Here is a 17,887-nt window from a genome sequence, read left to right on the forward strand (position 1 = left end):
AATAGCACGCCGCCCCATGGGTCTCCCGGTCGCCGCCGGCTACGACAGAGCCTGGATTCGAACCAGGATCTCTAGTGGCCTTAGACCACTGCGCCACTCGGGAGATTCTTCTCAGATGTAGGTATTAATTGCCTTTTTACCACCTATTACATGGCCAACTCTGATGTCTGAAATTATCATGCACAGCATTTATATAAATGTAACCAAGACTGTGGGGAATTTTAATTAGCAAAATATTCCAGCATTGGAAATATTTCACATGACATGTTTGCTCTGTAATGTGTGAGTTTCTCCATACAATCTATGTCCCTGTCATTCTCTATATTAGCCACAAGGGGGCAAACGTGTCCACAGCATGACATTGATGTGACCCCTCATGATTTCCGTATTATTTTCATATGATTTTCGAATGGATACCCACCAAGAGTGCCACCCAGCATATTTTTTTAAAAGCACTGCGAAAAGATGGTGCTCTGTTCTGTGCAGCAGAATATACTAGAGTAGAGAGAAGCTGCACTCATCCTCACATAAATAAATAATCCAGGCTAGAAAGTTGACTTTTATCTGATCTGTCCACATAATCTTTTGAATAGCTGTTGTGCCTGTGTTTCAGGCATTTCACATAGCGGATTAGTCTCAAAAACTGCCTTGGGTCGGCTTTGGGGTGAGTTCGTTTGACAGTTCGCTGCTCGCGCTCACAGCAAATGCGCGTTTCGATGGCTTGTAGTGTGTGTGAAGAGATGCCACTAGTGTAACGCGGAAGTTCGTTAGTTTACAGTTGTTGTGCATTTTGTGTACAGTAGACCTTCCACCAAATTCTGTGTTCAAGTTCAAGTTCTTTTTTTTTTCTGGGCATTGTAAGTGTTGAAACATATTAGGACAACAAACTACAAACACGCTCCTCACCCGGTAAGTGTCAACAGTAGCCTACCGTTATCTACGTTTAATCTACATCGTCATTGAGTTGATGCATTGACACCTGTGAAGTTGGATAGTCTACTGTTCATGCAATTCATTCATATTGATAATATAAACGGCAGCGCTGTAGTGGTGGCTATACGCAGGTATACGCCGTATACCCACTTTTTCCCAGTGGGAATTGCAAATAGGCTACCCACTTTTAATACCCAAAGATTCGTATCAAAGTAGCCTAGTGTAGTGGAGGTATACACCGTATCAATTATGTAGGCTAGTACAATAGAGAAATCATGCACAAAGTATACTACACAATCGCAAAGGACGTGAAATATATTCACATGGGCGCAGCACACATAGCCTAGTTTCAACGGAATACAATCTTTCAGGCAGGGGTGAAAGTCCAATTAATTTCTTCCCGGTACGGGACCTCCTATTTCCACCCGCAACATATTTCCAGCATACAAACAAACAGTGGTGAATGGAAAGATACATATGTTACACAAAACACCAATAATAACATTTGGCAATTGTCATTAGGCAAGAATGTATGCGTCCAATGCTGTCCGGGTTGTCGGCCACTTATCTCTGCCTTGGCACTTCTGCCTTGGCAAAATGTCAGTGTGCTCGTCGAACAGCAACGTATTTTGGAGCTTAGGCTGCTCCCATTTTCATGCCTCTGACATGCGGTAATGATAAAAAGTTGTGTAATAGCCTACAGTTTCCTTGACATTTTGTTTTATTTATTGTGATAGGCTCATGTTTTACCGGAACCGGAACGGCATACCCCCACAATTTATTTTGCCTGGACACCGTACCGGACCGCCTTACTTTCACCTTGGCTTTCAGGCAGCAAGAGCGCGCAGCGTAAAGTATAAATAGTAAAGTAAAGTACAGATACCCTCCCAAAAAACAACGTCATATTTTTACTTAAGTACTTTACAGCACTGGTTTGAATTTATGATATCTACCAGTAAATGCTAACTAAGGCAACAATGGGTATACAAACCAGGTATTGAAAAAGTTTGGTCCGAAGTCTGGTTGAATCAATACAATGCGCAATTAAGTCATCATGCGCTGTTTGAATGAACATCTCTAAAGGCTTTCCCAAAACCCTTCCCAATTAAAGGTTGACCTCAAATTAGGCCTACCTACCTGGCAGAATTATATAATGAGGATTTGTATCAAGTGAGATGGCATTTGTTTAGCAAACTCAGCCATCGCATGTAAACTGCAGGCCTACATTCTAGAGTACAGAAACACTGCTAGCCAAATGGTATTTTGCTCAGTGCACAATTGAATTAAAGGACAACTACACCCTTCCTCAAAAATGTTGTTGTGGACGTAGAACATCCAATTTGAGTATTTTCTCAATATAAAAAAGTGTGATTTTAAGAGTGAAAACCTGAATAAACTATAGGAAAACTTTTGCTTTGAACTTGAATGATTTATTGTTTGTGTATTGTTATGTTTTTCAGTGTATTTGACTGCTGTGTGGGTATTATTAAAAACTTGAACTTGAAAATGTAACTTGAAGAACTTGAAATATTATTTTCTATTCCTCTCTGTCAGCTGAAGCACCATGGCAACAAAAAGGCAGGTCCTCAGAGCTGTTGTACTTTGTCTGGTGCTTATTGCTGCTGTCAAACTTCTGCTTTGGGATTCCAGGTGAGACATCCTACCATAGGCACAATCCTCATTCATTGAGGTGTTTGTAGACTCATATGATATAATATTGTGTTTTTCATAGCCTCTTGGGACAGCCGTTCGTTCTGGGTGCCAAGTATATTTTATTAAGACTTTCATTAGTCTTCAGAAGAAAAAAAAAGTTTATGTTTAAATCTGTCTTGTTCCAGAACTGAAAGGAATCAGAAGTTGGCCAACATGGATGCTGGCTCATTTTGGCAAAAGGGACCAAAGGTGAAGGAGGCTGTTACTGTGCACAAGTCAGAGGTTATAAACTCTTTTTTGAACCGGGCCCAGAAACCAGAGGTTCCAGACCCTCCAGTAGAAAAGGATTCCCCACCACAGAATCCAGAGGGGGCGGACATAGGGAAAATAGTAGCACCTCTGGAAACCAGCAAAGGCCCTGCAAGAATAGTACACCTGGATCTGAAAGGTGCTGCACCCAAAGTCAAATACATGAAGCAGGTGAGAAAAGTTGTTCTCTCCTTGAGGTGGATCCCCAAAAAGTATTATTTGCAGGGCCTTTATGGTAAGTCACTCTGGATAAGAGCGTCTGCTAAATGACTAAAATGTAAAATGTAAATGTATTCTTTATAAGGTGTAGCCCTTTTCTGCAGTCAAATGACGTAGTGGCCTGATGGGTGGAATGTTGTTAATATAATATAATTAATTTAACTCTATATCTGACATGGTACAGGTGTCTACTTTTTTAAAGCCCATAACCATGTGTGTGAGGTGTATACTTTTGTTTCAAAGTAGATTTGTTTAAGGTTACCAATGAACACCCTGTGTGACCCTGATTTAGCCCACTGCAGTAAAAGATTTTAAGATTCATATTTTAATGGAGATACTGGCATATTGGTAGTCTTATTTATGTAGTATAGCTATATACAGTACCAGTCAAAAGTTTGGACACACCTACTCCTTCCAGGGGTTTTCTTTATTTTTACTATTTTCTACATTGTGGAATAATAGTGAAGACATCAGAACTATGAAATAACACATATGGAGTCATGTAGTAACCAAAAAAGTGTTAAACAAATCAAAATATATTTTATATTTGAGATTCTTCAAATAGCCACCCTTTGCCTTGATGACAGCTTTGCACACTTTTGGCATTCTCTCAACCAGCCCAAATAAATGCTTCACAGAGTTCAAGTAACATACACATCTCAACATCAACTGTTCAGAGGGGACTGTGTGAATCAGGCCTTCATGGTCGAATTGCTGCAAAGAAACCACTACTAAAGGACACCAATAAGAAGAAGAGACCAGCTTGGGCCAAGAAACACGAGCATTAGACCGGTGGAAATGTGTCCTTTGGTCTGGAGTCCAAATTTGAGATTTTGGGTTCCAACCTCCGTGTCTTTGTGAGACGCGGTGTGGTGAACGGATGATCTCCGCGTGTGTAGTTCCCACCGTTAAGCATGGAGGAGGAGGTGTTATGGTGTGGGGATGCTTTGCTGGTGACACGGTCTGTGATTTATTTAGAATTCAAGGCACACTTAACCAGCATGGCTACCACAGCCTTCTACAGCAATACGCCATCCCATCTGGTTTGAGCTTAGTGGGACTATCATTTGTTTTTCAACATCACAATGACCCAACACACCTCCAGGCTGTGTAAGGGCTATTTTACCAAGAAGGAGAGTGATGGAGTGCTGCATCAGATGACCTGGCCTCCACAATCCCCCGACCTCAACCCAATTGAGATGGTTTGGGATGAGTCGGACTGCAGAGTGAAGGAAAAGCAGCCAAAAAGCATATGTGGGATCTCCTTCAAGACGGTTGGAAAAGCATTCCAGGTGAAGCTGTTTGAGAGAATGCCAAGATTGTGCAAAACTGTCATCAAGGCAAAGGGTGGCTATTTGAAGATTCTCAAATATAAAATATACTTTGATTTGTTTAACATTTTTTTGTTTACTACATGATTCCATATGTGTTATTTCATAGTTAAGATGTCTTCATTATTATTCTACAATGTAGAAAATAGTCAAAATAAAGAAAAACCCTTGAATGAGTAGGTGTGTCCAAACTTTTGACTAGTAGTGTAATTGAATTGAACAAATGTGGTATACAGCTTCATTCACCAGAACCAAAATCATTGTGATGGTTTCCATTCCAGATCTTCCCTCTCTTCTCCTCTCTGGGTGCTGATGGTGTTCTGATAGAGTACGAGGACATGTTTCCCTATCATGGAAACCTGACGATTCTCAGGTCACCGTATGCCTACAGGTGAGCACCAAACGGTGATGTCTCAGTCAATTTATGATTGATAGGGAAAAACTAGGGCCTGGAGTTTTCCTCTTCAGATCGCATGGCAAAGGAGAAACTCCTGGCCCTGATGATAAAACTATGTCAGAACTAGGATGTACAATCCATAGAGACACATGTATTACTGTTCTATTTAGTGTTCTATTTAAATATGTGTCACAATGATTAGCAGTGTGCTGTCTATCTCTGTGTTCTCTGTTAAACAGTATGGAAGATATCGAGGAGATAAAGAGACTAGCCAAACTCAACAAGCTGGAGCTGATTCCTTTAGTGCAAGTGTTTGGACACCTCGAGGTAAGTCAGGGATACTGTCTATATCAGTGATATAGTGGTTAAAAAAATGGGTGGTTACGCTGATCACCGTTCACGGTGAGTAAAGTAATGCTCCCTATACTTTCAATGCATTTTTCCCGCAAAAGGTGGGTAAACGCCCATGCAAAATAAAAAAGGGGCTTAAACAGCATTTACGTGTGTTTACCCTCCACTAAATACTAAATACTGCACAATTTAAACACTTGCCCCCAACCCCCCTTCCCCAAAACATGTGTAAATATTGGACTATAAATTATGCTTTCCTGTATTATACTTATGCTAAAATGTTTATTCTATTCTACTGAACCATTTACTTTATTTTCGTATTCTTATCTTTTATTATGTCTTATTGTTGTTGCATTGTTGTGAAGGAACCTGCAAGGAAGCATTTCGTTGGATGGTGTATACCCTGTGTATCCCATACATACCACTAATAAAACTTGAAACTTGAAACACTGCACCACTGGTCTGTATGTAGTAAATTCATATTGGTTCCTCGGTCTCTCCTGAGGCTATCATGACCTAAAATGAGAAGATGACTTGTGTCATATTGTAACCATACCAGAAAAGCAAGAATAACTATACATTCCTTGGAATGCTCGTTTTCAGTCATGATCACATTAAGTAGACCAGAGCCATGCTAGATATCTATCTAAATATATGGCTCTGAGAGAGACCATTCAATAGTATTGTGTAATGAAATATAACCACTGTTGCCTGTGTCAAAACTATGTCAGAAATCTCCTCTTTCATCTGTCCTCCTCTTTCTTCCTCTGGATAGTTTGTGTTGAAGCATGAGAGGTATTTCCACCTGAGGGAGGTGAGGGCCTACCCTAACAGTCTGAACCCCCACCATCCTGGCTCTGTGGCTCTGGTCAAGGACATGGTCTCCCAGGTCATGGACTGTCATCCTGACGCACGCTGGTTCCACATGGGGGCTGATGAGGTGTGTGTGTGTGTGTGTGTGTGTGTGTGTATGTACGCCGTGTGTTTGTATGTGTATGAACTAGAACACTACTACTGTATGTAATCGTATCTGTCTGTAGGACTTTGCGTTCAACAGGATATTGAGATATGCAAATACAGTGCAAGTAGATAGTTACAAGGCCAATGAGATAGGCCTACATTATTCATACCCCCTGGTTTCTATAGTCCCATTCATAATACAGTGTGTGTGTGTGTGTGTGTGTGTCCATGTTCCTCAGGTGAGGGGTCTGGGAGAGAGCCAGGACTCTAAAAACTGGTTACATAGCAACAAGGGGGATGTTGGGAAAATGTTCCTGAACCATGCAGTGTCATTGGCCCGTTTCATCACAGAGAGGAGGTCAGGGGTCAGAGTGATTCTGTGGGACGACATGTTGAGGAAGATCAGCCCTGCCACTATCAAAGGTGTGATGATGAGATCACCTAGCACTCCTACTGTACTGTGTATTGATTAAATGAATGTTTGTTTTTGTAATTATAACTGACTGACTTCAGGACTTCAGGACAAGTGCTTGTATGTTATATATATTATTATTTTTTTTGGTGGGGGGGGGTAGATCAGCTTATATATATATATTTTTACTTTATACCATGTTTATTACAATGAATTATGCCATGTGCTTTACAATGGACATTGTTAAACCCCACTAAGTGTCTGACTAGTTGCTCTATAACTGATTGTTCATCTATTCATACCTCTAGAGTCAGGCCTGCATGATCTTGCTTCCCCAACAATATGGAACTATTTGAAGAAAATGGATACAGATGGTATAGGTATGTTTATGTTTTCAGTTTTGAAAACAGCTAAGACATCATTACTTCTTTTGTAATCATATTTTTTTTATTCTAAAATTCCACCCCAGATACAAACATACACATATGAACTTACAGACGCACACAAACATTGACTACAGTTAATCTGCCTAGACCTGCATGCTCACACCCCCATCCCTAGTGCCTGCATTGTTTTTTGACACATGGCCTTAAATTGTACCAATTAGTTTTTCTCGGTCACCCATGCTATTTAAATATTTAAATAATAAATCATTAGATTTTTCCATTGTGTTAATGATGGCGGATTGATTGATTTCAAGTTTTTAGTATACGTATTTTCAAGATGAGTGATGAGAAGTGAATCGTCCAGCCCATTGGGTATCTCACTACACCCCCATATGCCATACGTCTTGAAATATGCAGACAGATGGATTAAAAGTACATTTACATTATAATACTTCTGACAGCCAACTTTCTAGCTCCGCCCACAATTTTTGGACTTTATAGCATTCCCAGAAAGCACGGATTATTGAGTCATTGTTCATTTTACACTTAAGACATGACTCTGCCGTTGTGCTGTAGAATTTGTGAATTTTGTCTCTTGTACAGTTTAATAAATTCTATACATTAGTTTAAACTGGACTAAGCATACATTTTTGTTAACTGTAATTTCATTAGTTATGTTCCAACCTCCCCAGCATCTTGTGCCAACATCAGTTCCTTTTAAGTCTTGGTTCCAATAGTTTATATATTTTTCTAAGAGATTGTCAGTTGGATATGCTCTCTGCAAGGTTTTGTATATTTTACCTATCCTATGAACATCCTTTTATGACTCAAATAAGATTCAAATCGAAATTTCGTGATATGTTACTTTTAAATTGCATGTATTTGAAAATATCTACATTAGTCAGTCCAAAATTAATGTTTTATTCTGTCATGGAAATACATGTATTTCCTGTTACCAAGTCATTTACGGTTTCTATGCCTTTAGTTTTCCATGTGGACCAATTTATCAGTCAATTCTGAAAAGCTGTCCAAGGATTGTTCCATAGGGTTGTGTTTTAAGGGAGTGATATTGGTTCTTGTAGAATACGTTTCATTTTCTTCCATATTGTTATAGTGTTCTTAACTATGAAGTTGTTAATGTTCTTAGCTTTATCCTTTGAAAATAGACACGTAAAGGATGAGCATGCGCATCTTCAATATGTACTCATTGTTCCTCTTTAGTGTATTTAACTATATGTCACAAGTAAAAGCCTTGTGTAGCGAGTTGATACAATTCCAAGTCTGGAAGGTTAAAACCACCCTCAGACATAGGAAGATGTAAAACTTTCCTTTTTATTTTATGAATTTGATTTGCCCATATAAAGTATGTTATGACCAAGTATACTTTTTTAAATAATGTCTTTGGTGGGGTAATTGGGATTACTGATGACACGTTAGAGTCTAGACCATTGTAAAAGTGTTTACACCTTTTGAATAAGAGAGGGAAAATATTGTGTTTACCAATACCCCATTTTAATGTTTTCTATTTTGAACAGGAACATTGATATCTAGATACCATGAGGCCGGTTTCAAGGGTGTATGGTTCGCCAGTGCATTCAAAGGGGGCACAGGTATTGACCAGCGATGGACCCCTCTTGACTATCACCTACAGAACCATCTGTCCTGGATAAAGGTCATGAACTCTATGACCAAATACCCCTCCATAACCCTCCATGGCATCCTGCTAACTGGATGGCAAAGGTAAGACATTGATTAGGGTTGCAACAATTCAGTAACTTTTCCAAAATTCCAAGGTTTTCCAGAAATCCTGGTTGGAGGATTCCGAGTTTTTTTTCCATGCTTATTCCTTTCTGATTCCAGAAAAGGGATTTCTGGAAAACCTGGCAATTTGGGGGAAATTACCAGAATTTTGCAACCCTGACACTAATCAACCACAATTGACTCTGATAACGTCTTGGGAATGTTCAAAGTGTGTGTACTAAACCAGAGCATGCAGAATATATACTGTATAAGGCATAACTCATTCCATTGGCCCATTAAACTTGGTAACTAAACCAACTGTAGGATCCTGTCTTTTACTGTGTGTCTGTGTTATGAAACGGTGCACCTCAGTGTTTGAAATATTTTACCCTTCAGGTTTGAGCACCATACGGTGTTGTGTGAACTCCTCCCAGTTGGCATTCCCTCCCTGGCTATGTGTCTACAGAGCTTAAAGCATGGTAAGTGCCAGGGGAAATGTAAAATAGGGACCTTCTCGCAGTCGTAAGGACAAAGATTCAGCAGGAGGCAGGCAGGTAGAGGTTTAAATGAGTGTTTTTTATTTTTATTTACACAGCACAAGTTGATATATTTACAAACGTCAGACTTCTAAATGTCAGTATTCAAAAAGAAAAAACCTCCTAACAGGAAAAACCTGCACTAAGCATAAAGGCACAGGTGGTAGAGACCTGCACGGTGTCACGATCGTCAACAGATGCGGACCAAGGCGCAGCGTGATAAGCGTACATTCTTTATTAGTACACACACGAACCAAAACAATAAACCAAACGATACATGAAGTCCTAGGTTATACACAAAACCTAAACGGAACAAGATCCCACAATAAACTGGTGAAAACAGGCTGCCTAAGTATGGTCCCCAATCAGAGACAACGAGCTACAGCTCTCTGATTGGGAACCACCCTGGCCAACATAGAAATAAACGATCTAGAACAAAACCCATAGAAAACTAAACATAACAAGTCCACACCCTGGCTCAACATTTAAGAGTCCCCAGAGCCAGGGCGTGACAGTACCCCCCCCCCAAAGGCGCGGACTGTGACCGCGCCAACCAAACACAACAGGGGAGGGGCCGGGTGGGCATTCCGCCTCGGAGGCGGATCCGGCTCCGGGCGTGACCACCACTCTCTCTCTACCCCCCCGTAGCGCGTCTGGTCTGGCCCCGCTGGCCGGAGCTGGACTGGACACCGGTGGAGCGGATTGCTCTGGCTCCGGTGTGGAGCAGCTGACCGGTGCCGGACCAGGCACCGGTGGAACAGGCACGGACCGTGCCGGACTGACGACGCGCACCACTGGCTTGGTGCGGGGAGCAGGAACGGGCCGGACCGGGCTGGCGACGCGCACCACTGGCTTGGTGCGGGGAGCAGGAACGGGCCGGACCGGGCTGATGACGCGCACCACTGGCTTGGTGCGGGGAGCAGGAACGGGCCGGACCGGGCTGGCGACGCGCACCACTGGCTTGGTGCGGGGAGCAGGAACGGGCCGGACCGGGCTGGCGACGCGCACCACAGGCTTGGTGCGAGGGACAGGAACAGGCCGGACCGGGCTGGCGACGCGCACCACAGGCTTGGTGCGAGGGACAGGAACAGGCCGGACCGGGCTGGCGACGCGCACCACAGGCTTGGTGCAGGGAGCAGGAACCGGCCGGACCGGGCTGGCGACGCGCACCACAGGCTTGGTGCGAGGAACAGGAACAGGCCGGGCTGGACTGTGGAGACGGACTGGAGGTCTGGAGCGGAGAGCTGACACAACCCGTCCTGGCTGAATGCCTATTTCCACACACTCTGTGTGAGGTATCAGCACAGGACGTACAGGGCTGTGCACTCGTACTGGCACTACAGCACGTGGCACTGGCGCAGGATATCCGGCACCGAGGAGGGGTACTGGAGGCCACGAGCGTTGAGCCGGCACACTCCGTCCTGGCTGCATGCCCACCTTAGCACGACACGTGCGTGGTGCTAGCACAGGACGTACAGGACTGTGCCGGAACACTCGCGGCACAGTACGTGGCTCCGCATAACACGGAACCTGCCCAGTCTCACGCTGCCTAGCCTGAGTATGGGGAGTTGGCTCTGCTCTACCTCTAGGCTCCGCCAACCACCCTTCCAGCCCCCCAAACCTGGTGGCCTCCTCTCCTAGTCCGCCGATTCGCCCTGTAGCTGCCTCCAGCAGCCCCGTCGTCCACGCCGTGTGCCCCCCCCCAAAAAAAATAACTTGGGGTTGCCTCTCGCGTGTCCGTCGTCGGCACGGTTGGCGCCGTTTCTCCTCTCCTGCCTGGGCATTTACCTTTGCCCATGGCCCTTTGCCCGCGAAGACCACCATTCGCCCACCTGGGACATCGCCATCTTCTCCTCCTGGGCACGCTGCTTGGTCCTCTTATGGTGGGATCTTCTGTCACGATCGTCGACAGATGCGGACCAAGGCGCAGCGTGATAAGCGTACATTCTTTATTAGTACACACACGAACCAAAACAATAAACCAAACGATACGTGAAGTCCTAGGTTATACACAAAACCTAAACGGAACAAGATCCCACAATAAACTGGTGAAAACAGGCTGCCTAAGTATGGTCCCCAATCAGAGACAACGAGCTACAGCTGTCTCTGATTGAGAACCACCCTGGCCAACATAGAAATAAACGATCTAGAACAAAACCCATAGAAAACTAAACATAACAAGTCCACACCCTGGCTCAACATTTAAGAGTCCCCAGAGCCAGGGCGTGACACACGGGCATGAATTTTAAGCCCAAGCCCTACCCATGCCTGTGACGTTAAGGCCCTACCCTAACCAGGCCTGATTGCTTCTGCCAAATTTAAGGCCCGGTCCTGCCCGAAGCCCAAAATGAGAAATAACTTCCTCTGTTAGTAAATCTATTAGCTGCTCCTCTCTGTCTGTCACTCGCTCCTTGCGCGGAGCTCGCTCTGCATGCGCATTTCTCATGGCGGCTCCGAGTCTGTGAATATCTATAGCAACGGCAAGTGACACTTTGCTCTTTGAAAATCTTATATCTTGAAAACTTCACTGCTGACAAAAAAAAACTTTGGGATTGTATCAACAGTAGACTAATGAAAAACATACCAAAAGATAGTTGTTGAGTTTATTTTTTTCCCTTTAAATACCATAATCCACACCCATCCTGGCACTATGTGAGCGTGGGTGCATTCAACATTTACAAGGCTGAGAAACCAGACTTGTGCTCCAAACAAAAGACAATAAAGCAAGCGACAGAAAACTGGTGAATATAATTAAATAAACCAAAGCTTCTTACTCAGTGTGTTTTGCGCAGTTTGTGAGCTCTCCAAAGAACGTGTCCACTACGCTAATGAGAACGGAATGAATGTATTAATACTGTAAATTACCGTAACCAGACATTCTAAATGTGCGAATGGTGGGGATTAACAGTAACTTCACTGATGATTACATATTTAGCGGGGGCATTGGTAAACACCACAGGAGGCTGGTGAGGGGAGGACAGCTCATAATAATGGATGGAATGGAGTGAATGGAATGGTATTAAACATATGGAAACCATGTGTTTGATGTGTTTGATACCATTACATTAATTCCGTTCCAGCCATTACAATGAGCCTATCCTACCCAATTAAGGTGCTACCAGCCACCTGTGGTAAACACTGGCAAACAATTCACACAATTAAGAAATGAATGTGCTCGAAATAGGTGGGAGTCAGTGCACATTTACGTGCCTACAGCGCACCTTCGCCACAGGAAATAACAGAAATATAGGGTGGGTGGGCACACAAAGTGGGGATTATTGAATATATGGCAAAGATTTTGGCAAAATAGTCCACAAATAAAGTATTACAGTATACCGGTCTTGTAACTAACATTATGCATGCGTCTGCTGGACAGGTGCATTTGACGAAAAGGCAAAGATGGAGGCTCACCACATACTGGGCTGCAACATCAAGGTGGAGAAAGATATCTGGTTAGTAGTAAATCAAATCAAATCAAATGTTATTTGTCACATGCGCCGAATACAACAGGTGTAGACCTTACAGTGAAAGGCTTACTTACAAGCCCTTAACCAACAATGCAGTTTTAAGAAAGAAAACCCCAAAAAATCACAAAAAAATACAATATAAAATAATACGAAATAAAGGTAACAAATAATTAAAGAGCAGCAGTAAAAATAACAATAGCGGGGCTGTATACAGGGGGTACGGTACCGAGTAAATGTACGGGGGGCACTGGTTAGTCGAGGTAATATGTACATGTAGGTAGAGTTATTAAAGTGACTATGCATAGATAATAAACGGGGGGGGGGGGGTGCAAATAGTCTGGGTAGCCATTTGATTAGATGGTCAGGAGTCTTACGGCTTGGGGGTAGAAGCTGTTTAGAAGCCTCTTGGACCTAGACTTGGCGCTCCGGTACCGCTTGCCGTGCGGTAGCAGAGAGAACAGTCTATGACTAGGGTATCTGGAGTCTTTGACAATTTTTAGGGCCTTCATCTGACACCGCCTGGTATAGAGGTCCTGGATGGCAGGAAGCTTGGCTCCAGTGATGTACTGGGCTGTACGCACTACCCTCTGTAGTGCCTTGCGGTCGGAGGCCGAGCAGTTGCCATACCAGGCAGTGATGCAACCAGTCAGGATGCTCTCGATGGTGCAGCTGTAGAACCTTTTGAGTATCTGAGGACCCATGCCAAATCATTTCAGTCTCCTTAGGGGGAGTAGGTTTTGTCGTGCCCTCTTCACGACTGTCTTGGTGTGCTTCGACCATGTTAGTTTGTTGGTGATGTGGACACCAAGGAACTTGAAGCTCTCAACCTGCTCCACTACAGCCCCGTCAATAAGAATGGGGGCGTGCTCGGTCCTCTTATTTTTCCTGTAGTCCACAATCATCTCCTTTGTCTTGTTGTCCTGGCACCACACGGCCAGGTCTCTGACCTCCTCCCTATAGGCTATCTCGTCGTTGTTGTTGATCAGGCCTACCACTGTTGTGTCATTGGCAAACTTAGTGATGGTGTTGGAGTCATGCCTGGCCATGCAGTCATGAGTGAACAGGGAGTACAGGAGGAGACTGAGCACGCACCCCTGAGGGACCCCCGTGTTGAGGTTCAGCGTGGCGGATGTGTTGTTACCTACCCTTACCACCTGGGGGCGGCCCATCAGGAAGTCCAGGATCCAGTTGCAGAGGGAGGTGTTTAGTCCAAGGGTCCTTAGTTTAGTGATGAGCTTTGAGGGCACTATGGTGTTGAACGCTGAGCTGTAGTCAATGAATAGCATTCTCACATAGGTGTTCCTTTTGTCCAGGTGTGAAAGGGCAGTGTGGAGCACAATAGAGATTGCATCATCTGTGGATCTGTTGGGGCGGTATGCAAATTGGAGTGGGTCTAGGGTTACTGAGATAATGGTGTTGATGGGAGCCATGACCAGCCTTTCAAAGCACTTCATGGCTACAGACGTGAGTGCTACGGGTCGGTAGTCATTTAGGCAGGTTACCTTAGAGTTCTTGGACACAGGGACTATGGTGGGCTGCTTGAAACATGTTGGTATTACAGACTCAGACAGGGAGAGGTTGAAAATGTCAGTGAAGACACTTGCCAGTTGGTCAGCGCATGCTCGGAGTACACGTCCTGGTAATCCGTCTGGCCCTGCGGCCTTGTGAATGTTGACCTGTTTAAAGGTCTTACTCACATCGGCTACGGAGAGCATGATCACACAGTCGTCCGGAACAGCTGATGCTCTCATGCATGTTTCAGTGTTACTTGCCTCGAAGCGAGCATAGAAGTAATTTAGCTCGTCTGGTAGGCTCGTGTCACACTCTTTGAAAGCGTTAGCTCTACCCTTTAGCTCAGTGCGGATGTTGCCTGTAATCCATCGCTTCTGGTTGGGGTATGTACGTACAGTCACTGTTGGGACGACGTCATCGATGCACTTATTGATGAAGCCAGTGACTGATGTGGTGTACTCCTCAATGCCATCGGAAGAATCCCAGAACATATTCCAGTATGTGCTAGCAAAACAGTCCTGTAGCTTAGCAGCTGCTTCATCTGACCACTTTTTTATTGACCGAGTCACTGGTGCTTCCTGCTTTAGTTTTTGCTTGTAAGCAGGAGGATAGAATTATGGTCAGATTTGCCAAATGGAGGGCGAGGGAGAGCTTTGTACGCGCAAGAGTGTAGTAGTCTCAATTTCAATGTTTTTGAACAGTACGATTTAATCAAATGTGATGACCTTTCTTCAGTCAACCTGAACTGTACCATGTCACATATAGTTTACTTGAAATGCCTTGCTTTGTGAACTTAACAAAACATATGTTGTTTAGTAAAGTGCTTGACCTTTCTCTACTTTTCCTCTGCCTCTTTAGTGAGGGGAGTGGAGCCTTCTCAGGCTCTCAGATCTACCACATGGTGCTTTACATTCACACAAACCTGCAGAAGGAGGTGGAAGCCCTCATGAAACACTAGTAAGCATCCATCGCTTTTGTTTTTATTTGTGATTCAAGAGTGCGAAGAAGACCACATAAGCAATGAGATAAGTCATTCAGAAGCAAAGAAAATACAATATATTTTTCTGATGGCAATGTATTGTCTATTCATCTGATGTTTATCTCATACAGCCACATCAAAGGGGGTTTCAGTCGCTACCACAGAAAATACAATTTTGCAAATCCAAGAATCATAGAATTCTTTCAAGATCAGCTGAAGAAGTAAGTAATGCTTTTTTAAATTCTTGATGGTTAGCCATCACCTTTCTCTTCACATTATCTGGATGTATGAGAGATATTAACGCCACAGAGATGAGACATTATCTGGATGTATGAGAGATATTAACGCCACAGAGATGAGACATTATCTGGATGTATGAGAGATATTAACGCCACATAGATGAGACATTATCTGGATGTATGAGAGAAATTAACGCCACAGAGATGAGACATTATCTGGATGTATGAGAGATATTAACGCCACAGAGATTAGACATTATCTGGAGATATTTACATCAACATTTACATTTTAGTCATTTAGCAGACGCTCTTATCCAGAGCGACTTACAGTTAGTGAGTGCCTACATTTTTCATACTGGCCCCCCGTGGGAATCGAACCCACAACACTGGCATTGCAAACGCCATGCTCAACCAACTGAGCTACACGGGGCAATAAAACATTGCCTGGAAATGCAAGACACAGATGACTATAAGCACGATTAGCAGTCATACATTCTGTAGCACTCGATTGCTCCACATTGAACGGCCCACTTCTTTCAGACAAATTATGCAGTAGTGCTGCTGTAGTAATAACAAAATAATACAAAAATAACAGCAAATATGATCACAAGAGGGGAAAAAACTAACACGCTTCACTTCAGAGTTCTGGTGCTGTTAGGAACATGTTCTTTCCAAACTCTAAAAGCTAGGACTACGAATACTACATTTATCAAATACTCCAAGTGCAAGATATGTCCACAGTCCACTATATTACCTAGATAGAAACAACTATGTTCTCAGAAATATAAACTACTTCAGGCCAAACTGAGCTGCTTTGAACTTGTTCCTGGAGAATGTCAAGTTCGTGGCAGGGGAGTACTTCAAGTGTTTAAGTAACTATTGTTCACATTCACACTCAACCCAATCACTCTCACACACACACAAAAATACAATATATTCGCATAGTGGTCCTAAGGTTACTAATAGTATAGCCTGTACGACCTACAAGGACCAGTCTAGAAACACATTTGGGCCATGGCTGCCCTAAAGACACAGGTAGTAACATCTGGACCAGGGATAAAGCACACCAACCACTGGTCCACCAGAAAAAAAAGAGCCAAGCTATCAATAGGAAAATAAAAGGAAACCATATGAGAGATGGTATGAGAGATATTCAGCCACTTGGAGGACAATCAAATAAAAAAGTGCTGCTTCTTCAATAGTTAAACCTTTGTCTCCTCTTCCAGACTGTTGGATAAGTGGGAGACATACATGGAGAACTTCCGTATGGAGATGGAGGGCATCTACTTCCCAGACACAGTGGAGGAGTGGATGGAGGAGAATGTCAACGCCAACATGGATCTACTGAGAGAGAATGCCCGGGATGCCGAGCGAATCCTAAAACTGAACGGACAGCCAAAGTCACTGAAGACCTTATAGGGACTTGTCTTGTACAATCTCCAGACCTGATGCTGTTGGGTTGGAACTTAGCACACAGTACCTGTTGCTGGTATGTCTAAAGGAGTTTTTCCTGACCATGTGACTTGACCAGGAAATACTCTGGGTCATAGTTATACTGGTGCTAGTTGTAGCCTGTAACTAGGGTCCACAATTTGGCTATCTGGCTTTACAAGGCATTAACTGTTTGATTGCACTGAATAGTGACGTGTCACATGGCTCATATTTGCATAGCAAATCATGCTCTTTGCATATGGTAGCAGAATCTGCACTGAAGCTGTTTCTTTGTATGTTTGTTTTCTTGTTTGTTTGTTTGTGGTGGGGAGCTCTGATGAGAACAACATTCTGTTAAAACACTGTCTGTATAGCATTATCTTTACAAGTTTCCTTCAATATGTATTTTTTAGCTCCTCCCTGTTGCCACATAATGATGCAACTAAGGGTTTTGCCAGTAACCATGGCATAATATGTTTTATACTGCTTGGAATGTTAGCATGAGTGCCTCGGATGGTCTATGGGTTATGAGCAAAGATATGTTTATTACAAGTGTATGCTTGAATATGAACACTACAGAAAGGAACACATCCTGTTATGTCCAAATTGCACTGTAAGATTCATGCAGTCTATATTATACTGCGACGTTAACGTGCCTTTACAGTGTAGTATCGAGTAAATGCTGGCAATTATTGCTGATAAACAAAGGAGTCCGCTCATACTGAACCTTGATCATACGTTTTATTCATATCACAAGCTTTCAGCATGAGTTACAGGTGTCAAGATCACCCGGAGAACGGCATCCCCCGAATTGCAATGGCCGCTCTAACCTCTTCTTCGCTTTTTACCCAGTATATATAATCTTCCCAAGATAGGGGTGGCTCCCTCTACTGTCCAATCCCCTGTCTACAACACACACTTCCTGTCTGTTGTATGTGGCGTTACACTAAAACATTCCCTCTTGATACTAAAATAAACATCCTCAAAGGTTCCACTTAAACCCATTAAGAAAGTCATAATCTTAATACACTA

At 43.3% G+C, this 17,887-nt stretch overlaps 1 protein-coding gene across 3 annotated transcripts; it reads left to right on the top strand.

The window, feature by feature from the left end:
• Nucleotides 1-78: 78 nt before the first annotated feature.
• On the top strand, nucleotides 79-17,594 carry LOC121568793 (hexosaminidase D). 3 transcript variants are annotated; one of them, XM_041879224.2, is made up of 15 exons: nucleotides 399-909; nucleotides 1,671-1,796; nucleotides 2,488-2,583; nucleotides 2,772-3,066; nucleotides 4,727-4,836; nucleotides 5,082-5,169; nucleotides 5,969-6,133; nucleotides 6,393-6,576; nucleotides 6,874-6,945; nucleotides 8,487-8,691; nucleotides 9,088-9,170; nucleotides 12,604-12,679; nucleotides 15,065-15,163; nucleotides 15,317-15,406; nucleotides 16,651-17,594. In XM_041879224.2, exons 3-15 carry the CDS (start codon nucleotides 2,498-2,500, stop codon nucleotides 16,841-16,843), a joined length of 1,746 nt encoding a protein of 581 aa, XP_041735158.1. In that variant the 5' UTR covers nucleotides 399-909; nucleotides 1,671-1,796; nucleotides 2,488-2,497; the 3' UTR covers nucleotides 16,844-17,594. The 3 variants fall into 3 exon arrangements, with proteins under 3 accessions (XP_041735157.1, XP_041735158.1, XP_041735156.1); XM_041879223.2 differs by lacking the exons at nucleotides 399-909; nucleotides 1,671-1,796 and adding an exon at nucleotides 79-117; XM_041879222.2 differs by lacking the exon at nucleotides 1,671-1,796.
• Nucleotides 17,595-17,887: the final 293 nt, after the last annotated feature.

This window comes from Coregonus clupeaformis, chromosome 7 (genome assembly GCF_020615455.1).
Source record: "Coregonus clupeaformis isolate EN_2021a chromosome 7, ASM2061545v1, whole genome shotgun sequence".
NCBI classification, from domain to species: domain Eukaryota; kingdom Metazoa; phylum Chordata; class Actinopteri; order Salmoniformes; family Salmonidae; genus Coregonus; species Coregonus clupeaformis.